This window comes from Vidua chalybeata, chromosome 6, assembly GCF_026979565.1.
Source record: "Vidua chalybeata isolate OUT-0048 chromosome 6, bVidCha1 merged haplotype, whole genome shotgun sequence".
Lineage (NCBI taxonomy): Eukaryota > Metazoa > Chordata > Aves > Passeriformes > Viduidae > Vidua > Vidua chalybeata.
Window position 1 is genome coordinate 37070793 of NC_071535.1, and position 26687 is coordinate 37097479.

General features: G+C 41.3%; 1 protein-coding gene across 1 annotated transcript in view; it reads right to left on the bottom strand.

Annotated features, from left to right (window-relative positions):
* Positions 1-62: 62 nt before the first annotated feature.
* The window catches only part of MAPKBP1 (mitogen-activated protein kinase binding protein 1), a 101046-nt gene continuing 74421 nt past the window's right edge, over positions 63-26687 (bottom strand). The window contains exons 20-31 of the mRNA XM_053945485.1: positions 25608-25733; positions 18978-19126; positions 18223-18272; positions 17444-17680; positions 16318-16487; positions 14571-14716; positions 13994-14164; positions 13022-13100; positions 11146-11456; positions 9291-10352; positions 6047-6132; positions 63-5032 (exon numbers count right to left, since the gene is read on the bottom strand). Of these exons, the coding sequence (XP_053801460.1) occupies positions 4739-5032; positions 6047-6132; positions 9291-10352; positions 11146-11456; positions 13022-13100; positions 13994-14164; positions 14571-14716; positions 16318-16487; positions 17444-17680; positions 18223-18272; positions 18978-19126; positions 25608-25733 (2881 nt within the window). The 3' untranslated portion in view covers positions 63-4738. The remainder of the gene's footprint in view (positions 5033-6046; positions 6133-9290; positions 10353-11145; positions 11457-13021; positions 13101-13993; positions 14165-14570; positions 14717-16317; positions 16488-17443; positions 17681-18222; positions 18273-18977; positions 19127-25607; positions 25734-26687) is intronic.

A 26687-nucleotide genomic window follows, 5' to 3' on the forward strand; every position in this document is an offset into this window, starting at 1 on the left:
CCCGCCCGCCCCTTCCCCCGGAAAACGAACCGCGGGCGCAGCTCCCGAGTGAGTCGCGCAGCTCGGTAACAAATGGTCACGTTTTTATTGAAACAATTTAAGACACGAAGTACAAATGGATACAGAGTTAAAAACAGCTCCCCAGCTCCCGGGGGAGCCTCACAGTGCAAAACAAAACAAAACAAAACAAAAAAAAAAAAAAAAAAAAAAAACAAAAAAAAAAAAAAAAACCAAAAAACAACAAACGGAATTTTTAATTCTTTCCCCAAATAATAATTAAAAAAAAATACAAAGTATTATTTTACCTAAAGCCGAAAGTATAAAAACACGCATTTATAAATAAAGCAGGAAGGGGTTTTTTTGTTTGTGTTTTAAAGGAGTGAAGGAGAAGGGCAGTGCAGGAAGGGGGAACAGGGGTGAGGAGGTGCCTGCCCGAGCGCGGGCAGGAGGGACGCGGGGCGGACATGGCTTGTTCCGAACGCGGCTGCCCCGCGCGTGTCCCCGTGCGACACGAACACAGCCTCAGCCTTTCACACGCACGATCTGAAACATGGGACACGCCGGACTTACCCAGAGAAGGAACCACCTGCTCTCTCGGGGGGCTGCTAGAAGACCTGTCTACCATTTCAATGAGGTTTTTATCATTTAATGTCCTGGATGCTACACATCCAACGGGCTGGGGGGAAGACTGTGTATACATGCATTAATTTACCAAGGGTGTTTAAATACCTGCATTTCATTTTTTTCTTATATATAATTATATACATATTCGTTCTTAAAAAATTAAGTTGGTATGTTTCTACTCCCAGAAAGAAACGTCCCAATTCCTCTGAGTCATGATGAAGTCTGAAAAACGGGGAGGCTGGGCAGGGGGCTGCTGTTAGGCCATGCCCCAGTCATCACCTGGGAGGTGGCATGGAAAGGAGAAGACAACCTGAGAGAGGAGGTGGAAGAAAGGTGGACGGACTCCCATACACACAGCTCCCGAGTGCTGTTGAGGGATGGGGAGGAGGAAGGCGTTACCTGCTCGCAGCAGGAAATACAACAGTTTGCTGCCCTTTCAGGTTGCAGCCTTTCCTACTGTCCCAGTTCAAGAGAACCCTTAAACAAACTGAGGGGGTCCACAGGCAAAGCAGTACTATTTGCAAGATGGAAAAGAAACCTAAAACTTCTCATTTTGACCAGGAATGTTGAGTTGAAGAGAGGAAAACATATGTAAAGAGGATAGGTAGATCCAAATTATTTTTTCAGGTTTTATGTTAAACAAATAACTTATCTTAATACAGGTATCTTGCTGTGCCTATGCTAACACCCACACAAAGCAGTAAGAGGGATCACGAACCATTAAGAGGGATAGACTCAAACTTATTGCCTCCTCTGACAAGCCTCTTGACTTCCCAGGCAGTTACCATTCATTATTTCTCTACCTGGCCCAATGGACAGCCTGCAGTGAAACATGTTCACAAGGTGCAAATACAATGCATTTATGCTCTTTTTGTTCTGTAAACTAGAGGTTTTAGGAATATTTCCTACTGCCAGCAATAGGAAGTTAGCAGGGAACAATTAGTTAGATCAGTCTTAAATTATACAGAGCAACACTATCCTCTCACCCTTCTCAGCAACAAACTTGTGGCACCAGCATCTCCTTTACTGGGCTTCTAATCAATTCAGAACATCAAAGCCTTGAATAAGCAGCTCAGGACTTTGCCATTTAAGAAAAAAAAAATAGTTGCTTAGAGAACAGTTGCAAGAGAAGAAGCAAGAGGCTCAATAGAACATATTTAAAAACAAACTCCTTCCCATTCATCCTTCAATTACAGACCACCATCTCCAAGTCCTATATCTACTTTCCTGAAGCCTTTTGGTATTGTATCATTCACAGGTATTGACCAAATGGTGTTCTTCAGACCAAGACCATCTCTACTTCTACTGTTTTCCTGAGTCTCTTACATATACTATTCTAAATTTATTTTAAACTACATAACCATTCTCCAACTGATCTACTTGCCCAAACTTTTCCCGCCATCATTCTGATCAGATTTTATGTCTGGTTTCCTGTATACAGCCATGACCCCAAGTAAAATCCATTCCAGGAAACAAAACCCACTCTGATCAGCTTAAAAATCAGATTTACTTCACACAACTTATTTCCAAGGAGCTTTGTTTCATATCTCTATGCCAGCTTTGCTGGTTGTTGCCCTTTACCTTCTTAGTAATTTCATTCTCACCACTTGGCTCTTCTGTATCATCTCTGACCTTTTTGTCACTACCTCAATGTTTAAATAATAAAATGGTATAAAATTGCACAAGGAAGTTATATAAAGGACCCTCAAACCATTATCAACAGTACCAAAATATACCTGGGTTCTAGGGGCTGCTATTTTTCCTGAGTGTCTTGTGGCCCCAGTACAGCAAGAAATTCCCTGTATACTAGGACATATGTTCACAGTCTGAAAGTGGAGGAACCGGTCACCTCAAAAGCAAGCTTGACCCACACTATCTCCCATCACAGACCCAACATGACTGTCAGCACACATTCCACTCGTGGCATCTCCAGCTCACCTTCTCACTGCCAGAAACTTCCTCTCTGGTTTCCAACTTGCCTTCCTCTACAAAACCTGTCTGTGCAGGAGAAGATGCCCATGGGACTGAGAACACCAGCTGATTCAGCAGAATACAGTGCAGAGACAGGACTAGAAAATAAAGTTTCAGTACAAGCCCATGGAAGGAAATGCTAGCAAGGACACCTGAAACATGATTAGGCAGATTTCAATTACAGGCAGAAGGAACTGGAAAGCTCCCAAAGTGTTTCCCATACTGCCATGTCCTGAAGCACTCAGCAGTGATCAGGCAGCAAACCTGTTAGGGGAGAGACAGAATTGCAGATTATTCAGCCCTAGAGTTACTCAGGAGAAACAGTCTGTCAGTCTGGCCAGACCAGCAGAAAAAAGGCTGCACTGCAGATCTGCAGTCACAGAAAGAGAAGTCAACAGACCACATTTCCAAGTGCCACAGGGCTTCAGAGAAACAGCAGCCAGGACAGTAAAATTAAAAAAAACCTGCTTCCACCCTGTAACCTCTGTAACCAAGTGATGCAGTCTGGCTGCCTCTGACTGACTTACACAGATGCTAGCAGTCTCTCTCCCACCAAATTCTTGTTTCTTGTATTAGTTTTATGAACTCGGATTACACTACACTGTCTTAAAATAAATGCAAGACAGACTGGAGATGGAAGAAATAAAACACTTTGTGTATTTTCCCCTGTTGTTGAAAGGAGTGGGAGTAAGGGGGAAGGTGCTGAAGAATTTCATTGGTTTAAAATTTTTTTTTTTAGCTTATATCATTGACCTAAAAAACATCACTGGACAATTTTAAGCCACATGAGACACAAATTAGCATGGGTTTAGAGAAGCTCCACAGGGCAAGAAGAATATTGCACATACAAATGCAAGAAGAGAAGATTCTGTTTTTCAGACCAGAAATTCATGAAAAGCAAAGAGGCTAGAGGCAGCAGAAATGGTGATCATCACACCCCAAAATATCTCATTTGAAGTTTGTAGGAAGTCATTTTGTGAGGGGATTTGAAACAGCTTTACAAAAGGTAAGAGAATCTCAGCCTTCTTGGGATGTAAATATTCTGTTTTCATGTAAAGACAAGGAGAAAACATTTTCCTGTCACAGTGAAATGAACAAATGACACAGAAGAGCCATGGCACTCAAGATCACTCAAACCCATAGTTACACTGTATGAGATGGAAACCAGCTTTTCCATGTCACTTCTCCAAAAATAAATCATAACAACAAAGTCAATATCCAATTCCTAATCATGAAAGCTGGCTGAAACAGACTTTTGTGTTGTATCTAAATCAAATTTTTAAAACATCTGCAGAAAACCCAGTCTGAAGTTTTCAAATTCCAGATTAAAAATACCACTGATGAATTCATAAAGTAATCTCCAAAGCATGGCCCAAGGGATACAGAGACTTTCCCTGGAGGTGAATGCAGATAAAATACAGTGTGAGGACTGTCTTGACACAATATGAAAGCAGACAGGGTTGTCATAACAACAGCAGGATTACTGCAGGGAACAAAACTAAGGCAGGAAAAGCAAGAACAGCAAGACAAGATCGAAGCAGAGAACAGTTCATTAATTGCACAGACACTCCAGCCTGTCTCCCTGTTGGGGATTTATAATACAGAGATTGTTTCTCGCTGGGATATGGCAAAAGGATTGACAGTTTTTTAAAAGGACAAAGATAACAGCCACAAATGTGGCATAGAACAACAGTCAAGAGAAATAAATTAATAAATAAACCCATAAAAAGTCTGATTCTTGATTCTCATGGAGTCTTGAAGAGGAAGGGATTGGCTTCACATGGACTCCTTTGCTTTTAGCCAGCAGTTTCTTGGATAAACTGGATTTTCTTTGTATTTTTAGGTGTCAAACATCCTGACCGCCTGGCTATGAAGAAATTTCAAGGCAATTTCTCCACACTCCTCTTTCAAGACTTTGTTTAGAGACAGGAAGTTGAAGACCATTGGGAAACAAATATTAAAACTGTGGCCAGCACATTGCTAAGAATTGAAACAAGTCAGTTGTTGGAGCCTGAGGAATCAATTTATACAGGTATCCCCACCAGCCCTAGACCAGCTGATGGTAGCATTGGTCTGAAGCTCTCTCTGTGGTCCTCTTCTTGCAATTATTTCTGTGTTCACAAACACCTGAAAGCCACCCCTCTTAGAGTTTTTTGTCCATGCGTCGTTCCACAGCTTGCAGCAATAGCTCCGAGTACTGCTCCAACAAAGCGAGTGTCTGTTCGTCTCCCAAACTCTTGGGACTTGGTGGATTGGCACCACATCCCTCATTCAGTGGGCTAGTGTTATCTTGTGGCTTCACCAGTGCCTCCTTGTCTTTTGGAAGCTCTTCTGCATCCTTCAGAGAGTCCAATTCTTTCTTCATTGAGGAGAATGTTTCTGTCAGGAGGCCTGCTATTTTATCTTTGTCAGTAGAAGATTCCGTATCGTTTAGTACCTGAAAACAAAGAGGAGGAGAAAATAAAGAATGCATTGGGGTTCAGGTAGAGCACCAAGTAAGCAATTTTAGCCCTTCAGGGAAGTAAAACCATAAAGACTTGCAGACCAATCAAGTCTACTTTTCTTCAACATTTGAGACTGCCCATTTAGACATATAGCAGGACATGCATCCAATACTCCCTAGCTGCACAAAATCCAGAGGCATTAGTCCAATAGGACAGAGATGGGAAGCACAGTTTTTGGGTAGTGTTCCCCTTATAGTGGGCTTAAGGAGGTACTGTGTTTTACTTCCTCCTCCCTGCAGTACAGGGCCACAGTCTCCTGTCCCTCCTGTCTGCCAAATGCAGCTGGTCCCAGGAGGAGAGCAACGTCAGAGAGCTAATGCAAGTGCTGTGGCCAGAGCTGCAGAGGACCATGTGGCAGATGTTCACCATCAAAATCTCACACTCATTGCAGGAGACCTGACAGATCAGTGCTAAGAAAAGGAACAAAGAGCTGTTATATTACTCTGCATGTAACTCTGGTCTGGAGGTGAGGGACAGGCAAACAGCTGCATGTTCTTTTCACAGCTGGATTCCCATGGTATCCCACATTTGCTAATCCTTTTCCCAGGCATCAAAGACAAAGAACAGATGGGGAAATAAAACTCAAAGCTCCTGTAATATTTCATATTCCTGAAATACTGTATAACCATTAATTAATTCCCTAATACCACTTTGAAAAAGAGCATACTGTTATCTTCAGTTTACAGATAGGCTAAGCAGACTGAAAACTTAATTGATTTGCTCAGAGTACCATAGCAAACCATTAGAAAATCCAAGAGCTGGAAATCAGGAGCTCCTGCATCCCTGGTTCAAGTTGAAGGTGCAGTCAAGTGGACAGCCAGGCAGCTTGTGTCACACAGTCAGGCACCTTCAGGCAGCAAGCATTTACACTCTATTTAAGATGCCTGTGGGCTGTAAAGCCCAGCTACTGTACCAGAGTCTGTGTGTGAGGTCACTCAGTCACTCACCCTGCGGTAAAGGTGAAGGGCTCTGCGCATGCTGTCCTGGAGCTCGGACACCACGTGCTCACACTGCTCTATGCTGATGCCTGACTCTGGAGGGAGGAAAACATAAAAGCACAAGTTAAGGCACAGACACTCCACAATCCATAACCTCATAGTTTGGTAAAAAAACGAGTTTTTTAATGCATATCTGAAAGACCATGCACACACAACTTGTCATTCAATTTTTAGGGCTGGTTTGAACAAATGATTAAATAGGCACATTCTCTATGAACTTTCCTTCATACTAACTAGACATGCTGCTTGCTTCAAACACCCCTATTTTTCCAGCCTTTAGACTCTCCAAAGTCAGCAATGTTTTTCCTCAGATTGCACATTTTTGTTACAGTCACAGATAGTCACAGATTACCCATGTGATTTCCAATTACAATTAAAGCCATGTTTGTATGAGGGCTTCTAGTGGCAAGAGGGCCTGATCCAAGGAGCCTCTAACTTAGCCTCTACCTAGTTAGAAATCTACAAGCTTCCCCTCACACATCCTTCTGCACATGTATTGAAAGCAAAGAGGATGACGGATTATACTGAATTATTGCAGTGTTCTCTAGTGAGGACCGAGTTCCAGAGGAGCTGTGACAAGCAAACTCAGAACAGAATTGCATTGCTGAGCAACCCATGGCATACACTGCTGATACACCATAATCCAAAACTAAAAAATAAAAGCAAGCAACTGAAGGACAGCATCTTCTGCCTGTCCCCATCAGATATCTCCAAAACACGAGTTGAAGGCCTGCAATCTTTTTACAATAAACATTTTCATGAGTTAGACATAAACAATGAACAAAGACATAGACACACAAACACAATCTTCAATTTGCAAAGGCCTGGACAAAGGACATTCAACTTTCTTTAGTTACTCAAACCCAAAATTTTGTCACATTAGCACTGTAATTTCTGCAATTCTAAGAACACCATCTTTGAACAGACTGGAGAGGACCTAAGCTAATTTTATTAATACATCTAGATGATGCATAAACAAATACAGCTAGAAAAACATCTACTTATACATAAACAAAAACCATCTGCATCCTTTGATCCTAAATCACCCGTGGAGTCTGAGCACAGTGGGCTTCAGTGCAATCCAAGATTCTTGATTTCTGCCCCCCTCCTTCCCTCTTTATGTTTGAAACCCAGCTGTTTCTTCTCATTTCTCTTTTCTGGATTTCTCCTCTGATCATTGTTTTTATGCTGGTCTCCAGCTCTGGGAGGCTCCAGTAGGGAGAAAGATCACAAAACCTAATAGAAATGCTTAAGTAACAGGCATTTTCTGCCTCTCGGGTGTGCAGAGCAGAGCTGTCCAGAAACTAGCAGAGAATATTAAACACAGCAACAGTGTTAAGCACATCTACAGCATTTTAACTGTAGATGTCAAAATGCTTTAATAAGAACAATTAATTCTCTTTATTTGTAGCTGTTATACAAGTAGGAAATGGAAGGACAGAAAAATTAAGTGGAAATCCAAAGTAGCAGTGCAAGTCAGAAGCAGAAAAAGTCTCCATCAACCCTACAGTTTTAATCTAAACTGCTACATTGTGATTCCTAAAAGCCACAGTAAGTTGTTCACAGCAACAGTCAAGAGCTTTTCCAGCATCTACCACTAAAAATTTGGGAAATGTGGTCTGTAAGAAGCTTAAGGCTGACAGCTCCCTACTGAGAAAAAAACCATTGCTATCCACAGTACTGTATCATTCTAACTCACTAAAGGATGCTGTTAAATATTCTGTCAGGATGTGCTATGTCTTGGGAGTTGTTAAAAAAAATAAAATCAATACTGAAAAAAACCTTGCTTTCTCTGTGCTACCTGTGTTAATTCTGCAAACTGACCAAAAACCATTTGCTATGTAGCCTGATTCACAAATACAGAAGAGAAAACTCAGCCTAAAGAGCACAGACAACTACAATTCTGCTGTAGAATGTGATTCCACAGATTCAGGCTGCATCTGGTGCTAGAAGAAACCTCACCCCTATAGGGGGAGGGTCTGAAAATTTCAGTTGCACTCACTATTCTTCAGAGCAGCAGCAGTATGATAACTGCAGGTCCCTTAGACAAAATATCACATTTCCTATTTTACATGATAGTGCTTCAATCTTAAGGTGTTTGATCCCTCTAGAAATGCAAAAAGAAAAATAACAGTGCATCAAAACTAGATTAAACCTTCTGCAATGTTTTGGTGCAGAAATGTGCTTAACCATATTGTGTTGCACCATTCCAATGAATGGTGCAGCAGCCTGGCACCACAGAAGGCAACTGATCACAGGATTACAGAGCTATCCCTTCTCAGATATGAGTAAGAACAACATAACAAAAGGGATAAAAGCTGTATAGCCCCTTAAGGTACAAGTTATCAGTGCAGTGGTTAACATTCAGCTTCCTAATGCACAACTCAGGTGTATTTCCTGTCTGATTGTGACACAAAAGAAAAACCTCAGGAGATGATGTGGAACTAAACAGTGCCACAAACTCTGCCACTGGAGATTTTCCTGCTTTGGAGGGCAAGATTTCTGCTTCAATTTTAACTTATCTGCTGGTTTTCGTTTGATTGAATTACCTTAAACTGAGACCTGTAACAGATCTTAGAGCTGTTTTCAGCAGGTGAAAGTTTTTAATCTTGTACCTTTTTCTCCACAATACTGTTAATCCAAAAATTAACACGCATTTTTTATGTTCAAACCCTGCACATATTCAGTTTGCAGACATGCCCTCAAAGCAGTGATAACAGCACAAAGACCTGCTTGCTCTCACAAGTAAGGAGCTACAGTAAGGAGCTCACTTTTGTGAGCTTTATCTCATGAGAGAAAATTGTATATAAACCCTTCTGGACCCTGCACACTTCATATTAACAAAGGAAAGTTTGAGCTGCCTGGCATAACTTCACTGTCAGTATTATCTGGGCTTGCTTGGTTCTGTTAGCACATGTTGCCCTGCACCTTCATTTGCTGGCCAAACATGCTCCAAGAGGAGGGTGGGGGAGGTGTGTCACCTACACACTTCAGGAGATTCCCAGCATATCAGCTTTTAGCATGGACCACAAAGAGGTCTGAGCCCCTAAAGGTAATTGTACAGCTAAATCACTAAAATAATTACAATTCTGAGGTCTACAAAGCCAGCTAAGAAGTACTGTCAGACATAAGACCCCGAGGAAATGGAAACTAAAGACTGAGAAAAAGATGTTAGATTGAAGAAGTGTCTCACCATTGAGGGGATGGTTTATGGAACGAGACAGGTGCAGACAGGACGAGACAGGCCAGAAGCTGGACGTAAAGAAATGTGATGGGATCGTGAGGCGGTTCACAAAGACAGGAGACAGAAGGGGGAAGATAAGAGATGGGTATCCATGCACACCTGAGACCTGTGCCGAGGCAGTTATAGCTGTAGGAGACCTCGGCCTGATGGGGTCTAGTGGGCAAAGTCCAGGTTGGCTGTCTAGCACACAGGCGATGCCGGTGATCCGCTCCCTGCCCCTGGGCAGTGTGCTCTCAGGAGACCTTAGGTGCTGGCCCTCTGACACTTCCCTTAGTTTTAGACTAGTGACCCCTGGCTCATCCTGGCAATCTGTCCTTGAGACTGGATAATCCACTGGGCTCTCCTTAGCAAGCCCTGTTGAGACTTCTCTACCAGGAACCAGAAACCCAGCAGTTTGATTCTCCCTCTTGGAGGCTCGGACCTCAGGAAAAGAGGGCTTCTTTTTAGAGGCCCCAGCAGGTGACTGTGGAGACTGTGGCTCAAGCAGGGTTTTTGTTTTGGTAGTGGGTGAGAAGGAGGCCAGTGTGGGTCTATCAGGCAATGGCTTGGGAATGTCAAGAATCAGATGTGCTCGGTTGGATGATGCCAACTTGCTGTGGAAGGACTTGGGAGATGAGCAGTTTACAACTGGCTGGAGTGCAGGTTTCACTGGAACATTTTCTTTCACTGGCAGCTTAATCTTCTCAGCATCTGGTGCAGAACTAAATTGTGTCTTCTCTGTCACTGGAGGACTAGTCCTCCCATCAGTCAACATTTCAGTGGAGCAACCAAGGTACAGATTTTCCCCTACTGATATGCTCCTTGACATCTTAGCCCGGAAGCTGGTTGTGGGGTTCATGTAGGACTTTGGTTTTGCAGCCCTGACATCTTTGGCCAGCAGAGCACCAGATCCATCCATCTTCAACATACTGGCTGATAACACCCTGCAATTGTTAGGTCTGGGATCCTTCTCAACCACCAAAAGAGTCTGAGGACGCTGCTTGGCAGAGGATATCACTCCTGGACCCTTATCTGTGAAAATTAAACAGATAAACATACCAAAAATAGACAAGAGCCTGCAGTGAATTCCTAAATTGGAATTTAACACTGCTCAGCTCAGCCCCTGTGAGATGTGTACAAACATAACCACTAGTTAAGGTTAGTATCACCAAGCCTCAACAGCCTTCTTTTTTTGCCATCCCTCATCCTGCTCAGATTGCTGCTTTCCTCATGAGAGAGATTTTTTCTTAACGTCTATGGTCAGAAGACCTCAGACCACTGTGACTCTTAAGAGAGAGGCCAGAAGAAGCAGGCAAAAACTTATACATGCTGTTGTGGTGATCATGTGGGTTGTTTTTTTTTTTGTTTTTTGTTTTTTAAACAAACTTATTAACAGTTAGTGACTTACTTGTTTCAAAAATAGAGTTAATTCACACAATGGGCATGGATACAGTAAGTTCTCTGTTACTGACTCTCCCCTCTCTCTCCTCCCCACCCTGGGGAGCTTCAGTCTTAGTTTGGAGCAACCACTCACAGCAAGGGAGAATATTTTTGCAAATACTTCATTTCACCCTTGCCAGTGCTTCTCCCACAGATGCCAAACAAATATCAGAGACTGCTAATTAGAAGACCAGCATCTGCATTACAAATTTAAAATATTAAATAATATTTTAATTAATAATATTAAAAATATTTTCCCTTGACAGGCTAGGAGTTGGAAGACATGTAAAGCCTGTAGTTCAGAATGCAGAAAGACAAGCTTAATTTAAATCCTCCACTCATTTCATTCTTGGCTCCATACCATCTTTCCAACATGTGTCCTTACCCTCATGCATGAGGTCATGCACTGACTGTGCCTTCCTCATGACTGCATTCACAGGGCCTTCTGGAAAGGAGGCAATAACCCGTCCAGGAGCCATACCAACTCTGCTGGTCTCCAAAGCTGATCTGCGCTTTTTCTGCATACAGGTAGCTCGATTTGAATTTATATTCTCTAGGAGCTGACTGTTCTCTGATGCATCACCAGGATGGCTGCTGCCATTTTTCAATAGGTTTGGTGTAAACTGACTGGTCTGGGTTGATGGCTCAATGGGCTTTGAATCCAGTGTCAGATTTGATGAAGAGAGTGACAATCGTCTAAAGAACACAATAAAGAAATCCCAGTTAAAACAAGAAAGTGTGTTCCCCTAGATAGACAGGAACATGCATTAAGTTTCTCTGGAATTAAGAGCTCCTACCTGTCTGAACTTTTTTGAGTCAAAAATGCCCTAAGCTGTTACCACTTAATTCTACTCAACCCTGCAAGCTCTGGTCTTCAGGCATTTGACTAGAGACTGTGCAATCACAGATAGCATTGCGTTGTTGTTTCCAGGGAGGACATCATAAAAAGTGAAGACAAAAGAGAAGGAAAAATTCCAGGCATAGGAAAGACTGGGCAAAGTCCGGTCAGGTCTTTTCTCTCAGCTCACCTTACTAAAATTTAAATCTTTTAAATTCTAAGATAACCCTAAGAGGAAGTAAAATATGTTTTCCTAACATTATGAAAGCATAAAGACTAGGAAAGCTGGTCAGTATCTCCAAGAGGAAAGCCTAATTTCCTCCTCCTCCCCACTTCAGACAAGCACAGTAAGCTTACTTAAGAAAGGAGGCAACTTCCAATCGGGCATGTTTAAACAGCTGAACAGATTCAAAGCCCAGAGGTTTTCATAATCAAAAACTACCTCCCCCTGATACATCTCTAGAGCACCAGTGACTTCCTTCACTCATCACTGCAACCCTCCAGAAGCTTACACAACAGCTACCATGGTTTTCTTCCCAAATATACATGAGTCAGACTAAGAAGCACTCCTGACAGCAGCAACAGCAGGTGAATACAGCAATAACAAACAAATTTCCCTACCATGCTGAATCTGGACACAGCTGGTGAACCTTAGAAGATATATTCAAATCTGCTTAGTCCTAGATAATGAAATTCCTTTGAGCTAAGATTTTAGGTTGTCATTTTAGAGGAATACAGGAGTATTTATTTGTTTGTTTTTAAAATTAAAAAAAACATGTTGAACCCAAATCAACAAAAGCATTTACCTAATTTTTAAATAGTTTAAAAAAGTTATTTGTTTTGTTGGGATTTTTTTAAATAACAAGGAAAACAGCTTGCAGAGACCTTTTGGAGTGCTTTAGGGTTGAGGGATTTTTGGAAGAATAATAGCCCTGTGAGGCTTTTTGTGAGACACCAGAACACCCTGTGAAGGCATGGGACCGAGAAACAAGGCTGAGTAAGAAAGGACTGTAAAAGAAAGGAAAAGTTGACAAATCTACTTTCATTGTCCAAGCTGAATGAAATGCAAAAGAATAAGCAGAGCATAAACAGTGAAGAGTAAATTAGATTATTAGTGATTCCTCCAACTTAATCAACCAAGGCATTAATCATGAAACAATTAAGCACGATGTTGAAAGAGGGAAAAGAACAAACAATAGTGTTACATTAGAATAAATAGAACAGCTAAAGTGATCCAGGATAACCTGTCCAAATCACAAGAGTCTGCAAACAGCCTGCCAAGGGCTGTGCTAACACTTTGCTGTGCCTAGGCACATCAAGGCCAGAAGTTTGTTCAGCTATTTTCACCCAGAACCTAGCGTGAGACCTACTCATATTAATAAAAATACACAGACAGAAACACTCAAAACAAGCAGAGCCATACCTGAGAGCCGGGGACTGGGAAAGAAAGCGAGAGGAAATGCTGAGGGTTTCGGTTCTTTCCAGATTCCTACATGAGCCACCTAAAAATTTTGGTTAAAGGAGAAAGAAAAATGAGCAGTTTATTTACAGAGCATTCTCTGTAAATTTTCTTATCATAGAGACTATCAAGTGTTCCCTGATATCCAACGGGATTTTTTTAAGCTAAAGCCACAGAGAATGAAATAATTGTATTTCCTTTGCCTTTAGTGTTCTACTTAGATTACTCTGCCTTAAGCTGCTACTCTCCCTAAGGGTACGCCTCCTCCTTTTTTGCTTCCCTTTGTGTCCTATCCTGCCTATAGGACTGTGAGGCACTGCCATGAAGCAGAAAACAAACCCATCAAAGAGAAAAAAAAAATAAAGGGAAAAAAATAAAAGGGAAAAAAAAAGAACCCGAAAAACTCACATAGATATTGCTGCCTGCAACCATTATCAATTCTAAAAAGATATGCTTTGTTCTGGAGTTGGTCGATAAAGACAAACCAGCTCCTTTGCCACTCTGATGTCTCCTCTCATTCTCTCTCTCCACCCAGCATTTCAGCCTTTTCTTTTGTGACACTGGCTATGCCTTGATGCACCACTAGAGGCCACTGCGTGTCACCTACGCGGGGGTGAACGCGCAGTCAATACCTTCCTTTGCAACAGGAAAAACCAGTCCGGGAGCAATGTAACAGCTCTTTAGGATTCCAGGGACAATACTTAACACAAACTGACACAGAGCCCAATCTCATCTACAAAAATTAACACAGAGACCAATGAAGTTAACAGATGTCACTCTTCTTTAAGCTTCTTACACCGTTTTCCATTTTTTCCCCTCTCCCCATATACACACATCCATGAAAGCCTAGCAGAACTTGTAGCCTGTTATGGTTTATACTGGGGAAAAAATAAGGAGTGACCTTAAAAAGTCTCCCCACTGAAAATAAAGATGTACCTTTTCCATCAGTGTTGTTCAGGGTCCCAAAATGCTCCTTGAGGAACTTTTCCTGATCAGGTATCTGAGGAATTTCTCCCTCAGGCACGTTAGTACCCACATCCTCCTCTCCTTCTTCTCCCTCCAGGTCTGAAACACCATCTACACTTAGAGGCTCAGTGCCTTCAGAATCTGGGAAAAGGCAAAAAACCCCCAGTGCTGTAAAAACTAAATCAGAGTAACATTAGCCAAATTAAAAAAAAAAAAAAAAAATCAAAGATGCTAAATTGAACCTAGAATGTTAAAGTCAGTCAGCACTACGTGCAGTAATTCTCTACTCTACTGTATCTCACAAACAGCTTAGCCTATGGCATAATCAGTATTAAACCTGCCTCCTTGGCTAGCAAGGTAAGAGAAAGCCAAAGGTACACAAGGAAAGAAGGAAAGTGCACCAACTCCTGCTTCTACAGTGGTGTCTGTTCAAATGGCCCTGAATCTGTACAGCAGTACCAGTGTGACTAAGGGGAGTGTGACCTCAGGTCAGCTCACTAAGAGCTCACGTATAAATAAACACATTTATAATGGCTTTGCATCTTACCTTCATTCGGATGGTCTGGGCTGGACAGACGACTGCTGCTGTAATCTACAGAGCAGGCACTGTCTGGACTGTGTTTGTCTGGGCATCCATTACTGTGATAACCTCTACAGGGCTTCCCATGGGGCAATGCTTTTACCTGGAACTCACTACAAGAGAGACAGGAAGATACAGCACTATTTGTTTACCTGTAAAGAAGCACATTTTAACTTTAATAAGGCCTTACCTGCGTTAGTAACACCTTTTATTACAAATGTAAGGCTTTAAAGAGAAAAAGAAGTTGATTTCTCTCATCATCATACAGTATATTTTTTGCATTTCATTAAGCTTGGACATGGAAGTCCCAAGGGGACTGTCTGATTTTCTGGGCATTGTCAGTTCCCATGATTACCAGGCACCAGAAGCACTCTGCTCTGGCTTATTTCCAGCACAGGTGAGGAACAAATGTACAAGTTTACAAGATGAAAAAGGGACCAAAACCAGGCCTACAGCTGCAGGAGAGAAACTCTAGTTTGCCATAGATTTAAGCTCTAATACACATTTTTCCCATGTTCATGACCTGCTTCTTTGGGCAAATTCTGTGATGCAAAATAGACAAGATTCTGGCTTTGAGAAAGACTAATTTACTGAAGAACATAATACAAAAATACAATCTTGTATAACAGGGTTACTGATTTCTGTTGTGATTTCATGGATCTTATTTTGTCAAATGTTACCAGCACTGTTCTTTTGCCTGATACCTAAGGACTTCCGTTTTCCATTTTTTAAGATACTTTGGTTTCAAATGTACTCCAAGGCAAGGTAGGATGCAGAAGTCAACCAACAGAACTGAATGGCAACTACCCCTGGCAGCTCCCATACGCTGTAAACATTGCCATGTGTCCAGTCTGTATCCAACATCACCAGAGGGTCTCCCTTTCTTACATGACGGAGCAGCACACAGGTCTACTCTGTCCAAATGTTATCATCACTAAATTAAAAATGAAAAATAAGCTAGACAAAACCTAGCAGCCTCAACTGCAAAATCTTGGCATGCACTCTTCCATGAAAGTCTGTCTAAAGCTATCAGCCCTGCTCTCTGTAACATGACAGAAGACAAAGGAAATTAAACAGCTACTAGCATCAGGTTAAGAGGGGAAGGGAAGAACAAAATTTGGGGAAGAAAAACAAAAGGGAGCACAGAAAAATTAAATTGTGTAAAATTAAAACAGAAGAAACAGCAGAGGAATAAAAAGGGTCTCCACTGTCTCCAGTGTCCTTTTCAATTCCATCTGTGAAAGTCATTCTATTTCCCATAGAAGAGTAATCACACACTACATTTGCTAAATTCTTGCCCAATTTTCATAAACAAGTGTCCTGTCACTTCTCCTGGGTAGGCATTTCCCTGCCACATATATGTCACTGTCAGTGAGTTTTCCAGCTTCCAAGTTTTCCCTTGCTATTTTCAACCCAGATAAGGCAGAAAGCAAAAAGGTTACTCTCAAGTTGCTTACTCAAAAAAAAAAAAAAAAAACCAAAAAAAAAAACCTTGGAGGAGACTGTTAATGTGCAGTTTCCTCAGAGGAAAATTATTTTAATGGTGCCGTCTTAGTTTCATATTCCTCTAGCATCCATCTGACATAAAACTCTCAACTAAACATGCCTGACATCAATTAGGCAGTAAGTCAAGTCATCAAAATTACCACACAAGCTGCAAGAAAACCAGAACAGAAACATCTGAGCCATGCACAGCAGAGATCTTATTTTTAACCTGCTAGAGTCTGTGGGATGGATTTCATCTTGCTCGGGGTAGATTACACATTCCTCACTCTCAGAAGGTTCCAGTTCCTGAGAGAAAATCCCCTCTTCACAAGACACAAGCCGAATCACTTGGGGACGCACACAAGACCCGTTATCTTGGGAAGGTATTGAGCAGCCAACCTGGTTTAGTTAAAAAGAGAAAAAACTCGGTATTACCAGTGTTTTACCTTACATCAGCAAGTGCTGTGCAGAGCTAGAAAGTATGCAATACAGCACAGATTATACTCAGCAATCTGAGATCAGAAAACACAGCAATCCTATGTCTTTTCTGTTCTTTATTTAATAAACTTGTCACAATACTGCTGTACTTGCCTGGTTTGTTTCCTGTTTGCCATTCCCTAAAGTTCTTTGGTAAAGTACTCTTTGATCACACATGAGGAGTGTAAGCTATGTGGCAGCAGGTTCTTCCATTACCTTCTATAGACTGATCGGACAATTCACAAAACTGGGCCATTTCAGCTCAAAAACTGAATTACCACACATAATCTGAATTCTCTTCTCAGTCACACAGTTACAGGGGAGGGAAAGCTTCTAATGAAGCTAGGCACCAGACAGACTGCTACTGGAAAATGGGCACTAGCTTTCTGAGGATGAGAACACATTACTCGCTGTGACCCACCAATACAAAGATCAATGAGAATTTACTAATCTAGCACAGCCAAGAACTAAGGGCTTCATGTGAGCCACATTCCAGTGGTTACTGGAGTCAAGAAACTGCATCCCAGCAGAGTGAGCTAACAGGTCACCAAGTTTTTACACACCTGTATCTCCAAGCTCAACTTCTCAGCTTGTTTTTGACATAAATATTCAAAGAACTAAAAGAAAACATGAGGTCTTCCTGTCATTGAAGAGAAACCTTGACTCATACGATCTCTGCGATAAGATAGCAGAATCACACATTGCAGGAGTATTAATTACAATAGAGTTATCTCATAAAGTTCCTCAAAAGTCATTTAGAAGACCTTTAACTATAAAAAGAATGGCATCAGGTAGTAATAAATGTAAGTAATAACAAATAGATGCAGGACAGATGCACTCAGAGTGGGGTCACCTCCTCAGAGTAGTACTGCCCTTACTTTGTTGACGTGCACAGGAAGGTCAGTGTGCTCTTCTCTGTCGTCCCCATTGCTGTTTTGAGACAGCGAGTCTCGACTTGGAGAACGGGAAACGGAGAAGGACTCCAGCTGGCGCAGGTCAAGCATGGATTTCACAGTCATCTCTATGCTGCTGGTTGGCTGGGACCAGCGACCACGCTGCCGGGGCATCTTGCTCATTGGTGCCTCTGAGCGCTGGATTGCTGCTATCTCTTTGGCCTGAAGGAAATTAAAACACAGTCTATCTTAGATACTGAGTTTGGCTGATGGAAAAACAGGAGAAAAAACAAAAGACCACAGAAAAACAAAATTATGTCCATCTCAATAAAAGCCTCAAAACTGTCTAAGAGACAGCTTGAAAGGGCAGCTTTAATCATAAAAGCATCAAGTAAAAATGATACTTTTGTTGCTGTTTCTTGCACAGTTGAACAGTTAAATGTCTTGGTCAGATCCAAGTATATGAACAGCTTCAGCACCACATGAGATTCAGATCAAAAATGAAAAGACAAAAGCATAACATCTGATGGAAAAAGACTGATGTAAAAATCCCAAGTGCAGCTCTAGACTCCAAACACCCTAGTCTCTTAAACTAGGCTGTATTTTACTGTCTCCAAACCATTCTTCAGAGAAAGGCTTCTCAATGGTTTCCCACCACAGCTGCACCTTTCCCACACATGCAAATAAAGTTTTTAATCTCTCTGGGAATTTCTTCTTCATTTTCCTTGTAACAAGAAATACAGTCTGAAGGTTTAGTAACTCACCCTCCTCATTTCCCAGTGGGAAAGGCTTCTTGAGAGAGTAAGGTCTGGATCTGCAAAGGTAAAGAGATATGCACCTAGTTGACATCCTGGCCAGCAGTCCAGCTTAAAAACAACCTCTTCATCTTTCAACAAAAGCAGTATTCCTAGACCTTTTGAACCACTATCAACACATGCTTTCCCACTGACTACCCAAATCATTGTATCAAAATTTCAATGGAAACATACAGTTTTATGTAAGATTTTCATTGAATCAGCAGACCACTGCAGAACACTTGCCATAGTGCAGTGCCCTCCCAAAGGCTTGGGAAAAAAAAATCTGCTCCAATACACTGTACCATGTGGTAAAAATACATCAAATTAGTAACAGCAATCTCTACTGTAAGTTTTATCAGACATCTCTAAAATCCTCTCTTTTGAGGAGATCTCTTGATCTCTTTTGGTTTCTGCAGAATTTTAATAGCTCGTAGACCCCAGCCCATGAAACTAATTCAAATATTCGTTATCCAGTTAGAACTAGCAAGAAACTTGCCAATTTAACAACTGCATTTCTACACAGAGAACTCTGAAAGGCACCCCTCTTCAGATGCAGGAATGGGCAGCTCCATATTCCCCATTGGTATCTATCCATCTGCTTCTGTTTTGGCCTCTCTCTTTCTGCCCATACCTTGTTATCTCTAAGCCAGTGTCTCTCATCTCCTCCCTTCACATCATGCCATTTTCCTCCATCTCTGCTCATGTCCCTCTCCCATTTATACCTGAGTCTCTCTCAGTGTTGCAGTTGGACTGAATATGGAAAGACTGCAGCCCTCGTAACTCATCTTCATCATTGCCTTCATCTTCACCATCCTTATCGCTGTCTGATGAGAGTGCAGGCACAGAGGATAGGGCAGAGATGGACTCATGCCTGGAAGGGAGGAATTAGGAGGATTATTATGGTTTATGCACGAACTGCCCACCATTTCAATCCTTACACCAGTTCTCCACCTTATCTCCATCCATATTCAGGAGGCTGCCTCAACTCTCTCAAACAGCCCTTGCTCTAGCACAGCCCACCTCTGAGAAACAGGGCAAGCTAAACCCTGCACAAAGATGTGCAGACCCTGCCACAACAATGTTCTCATACACATGGAAGGCTGACAGAAATCAGAAGTAAACAAGTGTGAGGAAGTCAAATGGAATGAAACTGGGCCTTCCATTTCAGGCTCTGTCAATGGATAAGGTCAAGATGGTAGATTATATTTGAAAGGCAAATATTTTTCCCACCCTGAAGCATTTCTTCTCTGGAATTGATTTACACATCAAAAACGTCAGAGATAGTCTCTGTTTGAAAATAATTGGGTTTATGGCAAATTATCCCATAATAGACAGGTTCATTTCAAGGATTGCTCCAGGCAGACCCTGAAGGCACAGCCCACACACCGTAAGAGCACCATGCTGATTATTTTAACTTTCAAGCACAAGGATCATGTAAAATATATCTTGCTCAGATCTTCAGTTTAAGGAGATCAAGACAAGTTTTACCACCCACACCTCAGAGGTACTCCAGCATAGAATTGCCCACCATCAATTAAGGACATCAAATAACATCAAATTATCAAATAACATCAATAACATCAAATTTTACCCTCCTTCTTTCTTCTCCTCTTCCCTTTCCTCTGCTCACTCCTTCAGTGCACAGAATCAAATGAACAAATACACTTTCAGACAATAATTGAAGAAAGAAGAATCCCCAACAAATACATTTGAGTAGTCCCCACTCCATGGCCTTGAGCTAGATTGCCAAATTCATCGTAAGTAACATTTATAGGATATCACTGGTGGGTGTTGAGTGCCAAGCATTATTCATGAAATAAAAATAGCTCATCCACCAAATACGGAGCATTCTGGCAAGGGATCAACTTCTCCTGCAGCTGACAGATCACAGGCAGTATTGAAACATGGTAAGAAGCAGTTAAGGTATTTTAATCTTTTATCTTCCTGTGTAGTGGCAGAACATCAATTTCCATTTCATTAGGAGTAATAACTACTCAGCCATTTCAGATGAGCTTTGAAGTGTTCTGGCAAAAAGAAAAGTGAAACTGACTGTAGCCTGCAGAATTCTCAAGTGAAAAAGTTTCATTTTGGTCATCCACATGTTCTTTTGACATTTGAGTTTGTCAGTCTCTTCATCTTTTCTACTGTCTCCTTGTATACTCATCTTGTCACTCTCAGGTTCTTGTGTCTAAGCAGGGGAATCCTAACAAAGCCCAAGCACCACAGTATGCTTGAGGTTATGCCATGTTTCATCCTATGATATATATTAATTACATTTATTCATGGTAGGCAATATTAACTTTGTATCAGTAACTTTGATAGCATCCTTCTGCTTGTGTTCATCATGGTTGTTTGAGGAGTTTGAGACAGAAGGGTTGGATTATTAGACCTTTAAACATTGAGCTGATTGAATGCCTCACAATGATGAGGTGATATGGGAAGGCAATATTATGTGTTTACCCAGCTCTTATGTGTACTACCATTGGTGTAAATGGAGAAGGGAGGATTGCCATCCATGTGTTTTATGTTACAAATAGAAAGACGGCTCCTGTCCATCAGATGGTGATCGAAAAAATTGGTGGGGGGGGAAAAAGTATGTTCCAGTGTCTTTAAAGTAGCAGAGTAAGAGAATGCAAAACATATTTGGAAGTCAGATGTTTTTTTTCATACTTCACAGGAAGTGATAAACAAATTATGAAGTAACCTATTTGATATAAACATAAGGTTATCTTGCATTATCCCAGCAAAAATTCATGGCCCTTTTCCACATCCTTCTTTTTAAAACTCAAGTATGCTTTTCAAACTCAGTTCTGTAACTTGAAGGGACACAGATGAATGAACGATATTTTCAAAATTATCCTAGGCCCACTGTCTTGAAACTGAGATACTCCTGAAATGAAAACTAGGTTCACAAGGTCTTGAGTGTTTTAACTGTTGTTCGTGCCCAAGTCAACCCTTCTATTCAGACTTCATTATTTCTCCTCTCTTTCCCTGCCTTCCCCCATATACTGTGGATTTTCTCCTAAGCCCCCTGTTGCACACATCTCCTCAATACTCTTCCTCAGTTCTTTTTCATGCTTAGATGGGAGTAGGTGTAATGTACAGTGAGTTTTCAAGCACAGAAGCTGTTTCTAAATAAGCATAACATGAGAGCATTTTGAAAATTAAGGAGTAAGACTTCTGAGTTTTGCTGAATTCCTCCCGAGAGCCAAACCCCAAAGCATCGTTATACCAGAATGAATGTTTCAGAGTAGCTATTCCAGAATAGCGTGTACAGACATGTCCAATTCTCGAGATCCACATGACTCAGAGCAAATGATTTAATTGTAATTGTTCATCTTCTTTGCTGAGGAACTATCCCGTTCTAATATCATAGAATCATAGAATCATTAAGGCTGGAAAAGACCTCCAAGATCATCAAGTCCAACATTTGGCTTAATATCACCATGACCAACTAAACTATAACATGGAGTTTCATGTGTACTCATTTCTTAACACTTCCAGGGGTGGTGACTCAACAATTTTCCCTTGGGACCCTGTTCCAATGCTTAACCACTCTTTCAGTGAAGAAACTTTTCCTAATGTCCAACATGAACTTGCCTTGGCACAACTTGAGGTCATTTTCCCTTGTTCTATTGCTAGCTGCCTGGTTGAAGAGGAAAACTCCCAGCTTACCACAACCTGGATCTTGTTCTATACAGGGCAGCAGTGTCAGTTGCTCTTCAGCTCCCAGTTTTTGAAGGGTCAGACAGTACAGGGTGAATAGAAGGGAAGGACCTTAAATTAGAAAGTTTTCAGGACACGGTATAGACTTAAAAGTTCCACATGTCATTATGGAGTTCTAGTATTCAGACATCTGATAATAGGTACTCTGTAGGCTTTTGTATGACCTGAACCCAACCCTGCTTTGCTTGCTCAAAACAAAACAAAGCAGACAAGAATGGCAACTATCCATTTAAAGAGGTATGTCATCAGTATTCCCACTCTGATCTTGTGCTACTTAAACCCTCAGCTTTAGATAAGTATTTATGAAACTGTAATATCCTTTGTGGTAGGTATCACTGGAAGATTATATCCTCCTGCTTCCCCCTCAAATGCTGAAGTGTTTTAAAAGGAAAGTTATTCTGATTTTCCCCACAGAAGGATCACAGTGCACTGACTTCAGAGTTTCCCATGTGTTATAATTGCAGTAGTTCATCACAGACTGAGGCACCATAAGGCATCAAAAGCCTGCCCCATTCTAAGCCCTGGAAACAGCACAGCTTTCCTGGGCTGGACAAGACCCACTGAGAAATTGAGAAGGAGCTCTTCTTTCCAAATATATCTGACAGCACACAGTACTTCTTCAGTGTACATATATAACTTTTTAGACAATTTAATTTGGATAAATATTTTTTTCTCCTGCTATTTATACTAAAGAGCCAAGGAAAGCCACAGAAAAAATGATTTTTAAAACATGACTATAAGCCCTACAAACATTCCACAGTAAAATCAGTTTAAAACTTGAGACAAGCTTTTCTAAACTATAAACACATACTTGGATCAAAACCAAAACCCTACTAAATGGCCTTCACATGATTCCTTCACTGAAAATATAAAAGCCTTAAAATCAAAATGTACGCAACATCAACTGAGTACAAGTTCTATTATCCTGGACTATCAAAGCTCCTCGTGTTCAGGGAAAAAAAGCATACATCTGCAATTACCACAACCAGAGGTAGAACTCAAAGGTTCTCAGCCACACTATGGAGAACTGTGGGTCATACAGGTCAGAGCAATCCCAAGGTAATACAATGTCCTATAAAGGTGAGTCAGAGAAATCATTCAGAGGAGAAACTTTAGTCTCTAAAAATTTTTGGAGGGACTGAAAATGCTGGGACTCATCAGTTCAGAGAACAGGTTGGATAAAAAGAAGTTATGAAGAAGGTTTACAAAACCATGGGCACTACCAATAACTGGTTGCAGAACAAAAGATCACCAGAGCTCACAATATTTAGAAGCAAAGGACTTTCAACAAAACTGGTAGGAAAGTGCTTTAACAGAGACAAAAAAAGTCCTTCTTTCCACAGAGAGCAGTGAACTCCAGGAAGTTGTCACCAAAGCAAGCTGCAGAGGCAGACAATATTATGAAGTTCAAAAAGAATTTATACAAACTCAGTGGACAATTGGTCCATGTTCAGACAGTAAAGGAAAAAGGCAGAAATGTACCTCCTAACATCCCTGATATAACAATGGAGTATGAGGCAAAGGGACCACAAAGGTTCATACAGCAATACTCACAGAGTGTCTCACTAAATAGCATCTTCCATTGCCACACACACAGGCAGAATACTGGGCTTTGTGGAGCACTGATTTGACCCAAAAAGGCATCTTCTGTGCATTTACACTGCTGATGTTACTCACTTGGGTCAATTCCTGCCCTGACAGTTGCAACTGGATAGACTGTCCTAAATTGGAAATCTTCATCTCCCATTGTCTCCTCAGATCAATTTTGTTCCCCCAGCATTATTTTGATTATTCATCCTGTAATACGCTCATACCATGGAACTAAGGCAGAAACTGTTACTTCCCTCACCAAATTCTAGCAATACTGTTGTAAAGAAGATCTAGTAGAAGAAATGACTTATCACAAGGCAGAGAGCTTTCTCATACTACTGCCAGTCTTTTGAGATAACAATTTTATACCACAAGTTTCAACTCAACTCTCTACTGCAACCTATACAGACAGGTTTTGGAAACAATCAGAACAGGTACAGGGCACCTGGAAAACAAATCTCACTCAGTTCATTAGTTTTTCTTCTCCCACCTCAATAATGCTGTTCCAATAGGCTCTTCTTCCATTGTCAGTACCAATCCAAAATGCTCTGGGAATTATGTCTTTGCTGATCTCCAGTGTCCGCAGCGGACGATCAAAACAGAAAACAAGCTTTCAAAGCTGACAAGTAGATTCCAGGCTTGCAAAGAGGCTACCAAACAAGTTTACTAAAGTTCTGGGCTTGGCGTGGCACTAGCACCGCCCTTCAGCGAGCGTCTGTGATGGAAACAAGTATCACCTCACAGGGAACAGGACTGGGATTATCTGTCACAGGCTGAGCCTTGGTAGGGTAAGGCTGCAGCTGCTGGAATAATAGAGAGACTGCTATAAAAAGCACATTGCTTGACAGATCCAGAACTTTGGCTAGAAAAAAGGCTTCCTGAGTTTTCCCAACATTGTCAGCAAAAGTACTTACTAGACAAGACTCATTTCAGGAATGAGCAGATCAAGCCTTTCCAAAACAAAACTATGTAGACAGACTTGTTACATTGCTTGCTACCAAAGGGAGTGGGCAAATCCTCGTGATACTCAACAACCAGTGTGGCAATTCCTCCAATGCTTTGGTACTTTTATATCCAGAACTCCATATGTAATCATTTGGGACATAGGAACAAAAAAATCTGCATTTACCCTTTTTTCCCCCGCTGTGATCTCATAACAGGTTGGTCAGGACTCTCCTCTGCATTACTTACAGTCCAACTAGTCTCAGTTACTTACAAACTACAGAGAAACCAAACACATTAGACTAATAATCAAAAATACCCTGTCACTCTTGTTCTGTTTAAAAACAGAAGCACCACTTTTAAAAGAAAGGTCACTAGATAAATTTAGATCTATTCAGCTTGTAAGCTGCAGTAATTTGTTTTTAGATATGTTGTTTACCTAGCAAAAAATAATATTATTCAGCTAGCAAGAGCTTTTCCCATTTAATTTATTTTTGTATTTATTATTAATATTATAATATTATTTATTATTATCTTATTATTACTATTCATATTATAATTATTTTAGTTGAGTTTTTTCACAGCCTCCAGAAAATAGTTAACAAAGAAACAGCAAAAGCATGTAAGGACTCTCTTAGAATTATGACAAGATAGCCAACTCATTGAGCTCACAGGTATACTTCAGTGCTGACACCACAGAAAACAGCCTTTAAGTTGCATTCAGCTTAGATCTAGAGAACTTTACTCATGAAGGATCACAGCTTCCCTGGTGGAATTCTGTGTACCATCCTCAGTATTCCTAGGTGAACTGCTTATTAAAGTTTCTGACCACATCATTAAACTAAATTAAGACACAAGAGGCATTGCATACATATTGCAATCAGTGAAGTACACTAAGTCTGGCTGGAAGGTCCCAGTCCGGTTTCTATATCCAAAGAAGGGGGGTACAAAACCAAATTCAACAGAGGAATAAGAGAACTTTTGGAAGAACACTATCAGTGAAGACAGCAAAACCTTACAGTTGAATCCCAGTGCCACCCTTTCACATTCCACCCTACACAGCCAGCCACCTGTTCTCAGTCTGCTCTGCTCACCTCATGAGTCCAGCTGCCTTGTGAGGAGGAGACTTCTCTGCCTGCTTCCCTCTCTGTTTCATGTCCGACAGGCGCTGCCGCATGTTGATGGTCATCTCTGAGCTCAGACGCCAGATGAAGATGCAGCTGAAAGAGAGAAAGGTGAGGCTGGGATCAAGTCTCAGTTCAGTTTATTGATACTAACTCCCGCTGCAGAGACAAACAAGAGCCCTTCTGTCTGTGGCAGAGACACACGCAGAAACAACTTCACAGAAACTCAATCCCATCACAAGCCTCATGATGAAAGGGTTAAACCTGCCTGTCAAAGCCTCCCTGTGAGCAAGAGCAACTGCAGAGATATTTACACAGACTCATCTCTGATCCTATACCGTTTTTGACTGTCTGACCAGCTGCTGAAGGAAATGACGTAACAAGTCCCTCCATGGTCAGCAGGATAAGTGGAGCCTACAGATGTCCCTTGAATCCTCTAACAGTGGCTAAGCTGAAGTCTCTGATTGCCTCTACCCCAAAGGCAAGGCCTTCCTAATGCCCACCATCCAGTGGAGTCTCTGTGCAGTATTAACAGTTAAGCTCATGTGGAAGTACTTTTTGCAGCAGGGTGCTCCTAATATTTTACTTGGGACTCCCTAAGGACACTTGCACAGAATTTACACAGCCATTAGCTCAGCTGGTCAAAGCACAGTGCTAATAACATCAAGGCCATGGGTTCAATTCCTGTATGGGCCACTCACTTCAGAACTGGATTTCATGATCCTTGTGGGCCCCTTCCAATTCAGAATGTTCTGTGAAATATTCTCTGAAATTTGAGTGAATTTCATCAATGAACTCAAAAGCATTTGACAGAAAGAAATCTAACAGTGTGGTCTCATTTCATTAATTTCTTCAGAAATTCAACTTAAAAAATATTCTTCACCATGTTAAAGAATACTGTATCTCATCTTCAGCTACTAGAAAGTAAAATGACCAGCACTGTCTTTGAAATTTAACCTCAGTGCTAACTAATTCTTTTCATCTCAGTCATCTTTCCTGTCTAGCTGGGTATACCTACACTGATGTAGAAACAGACATGGTGCTTTGGCT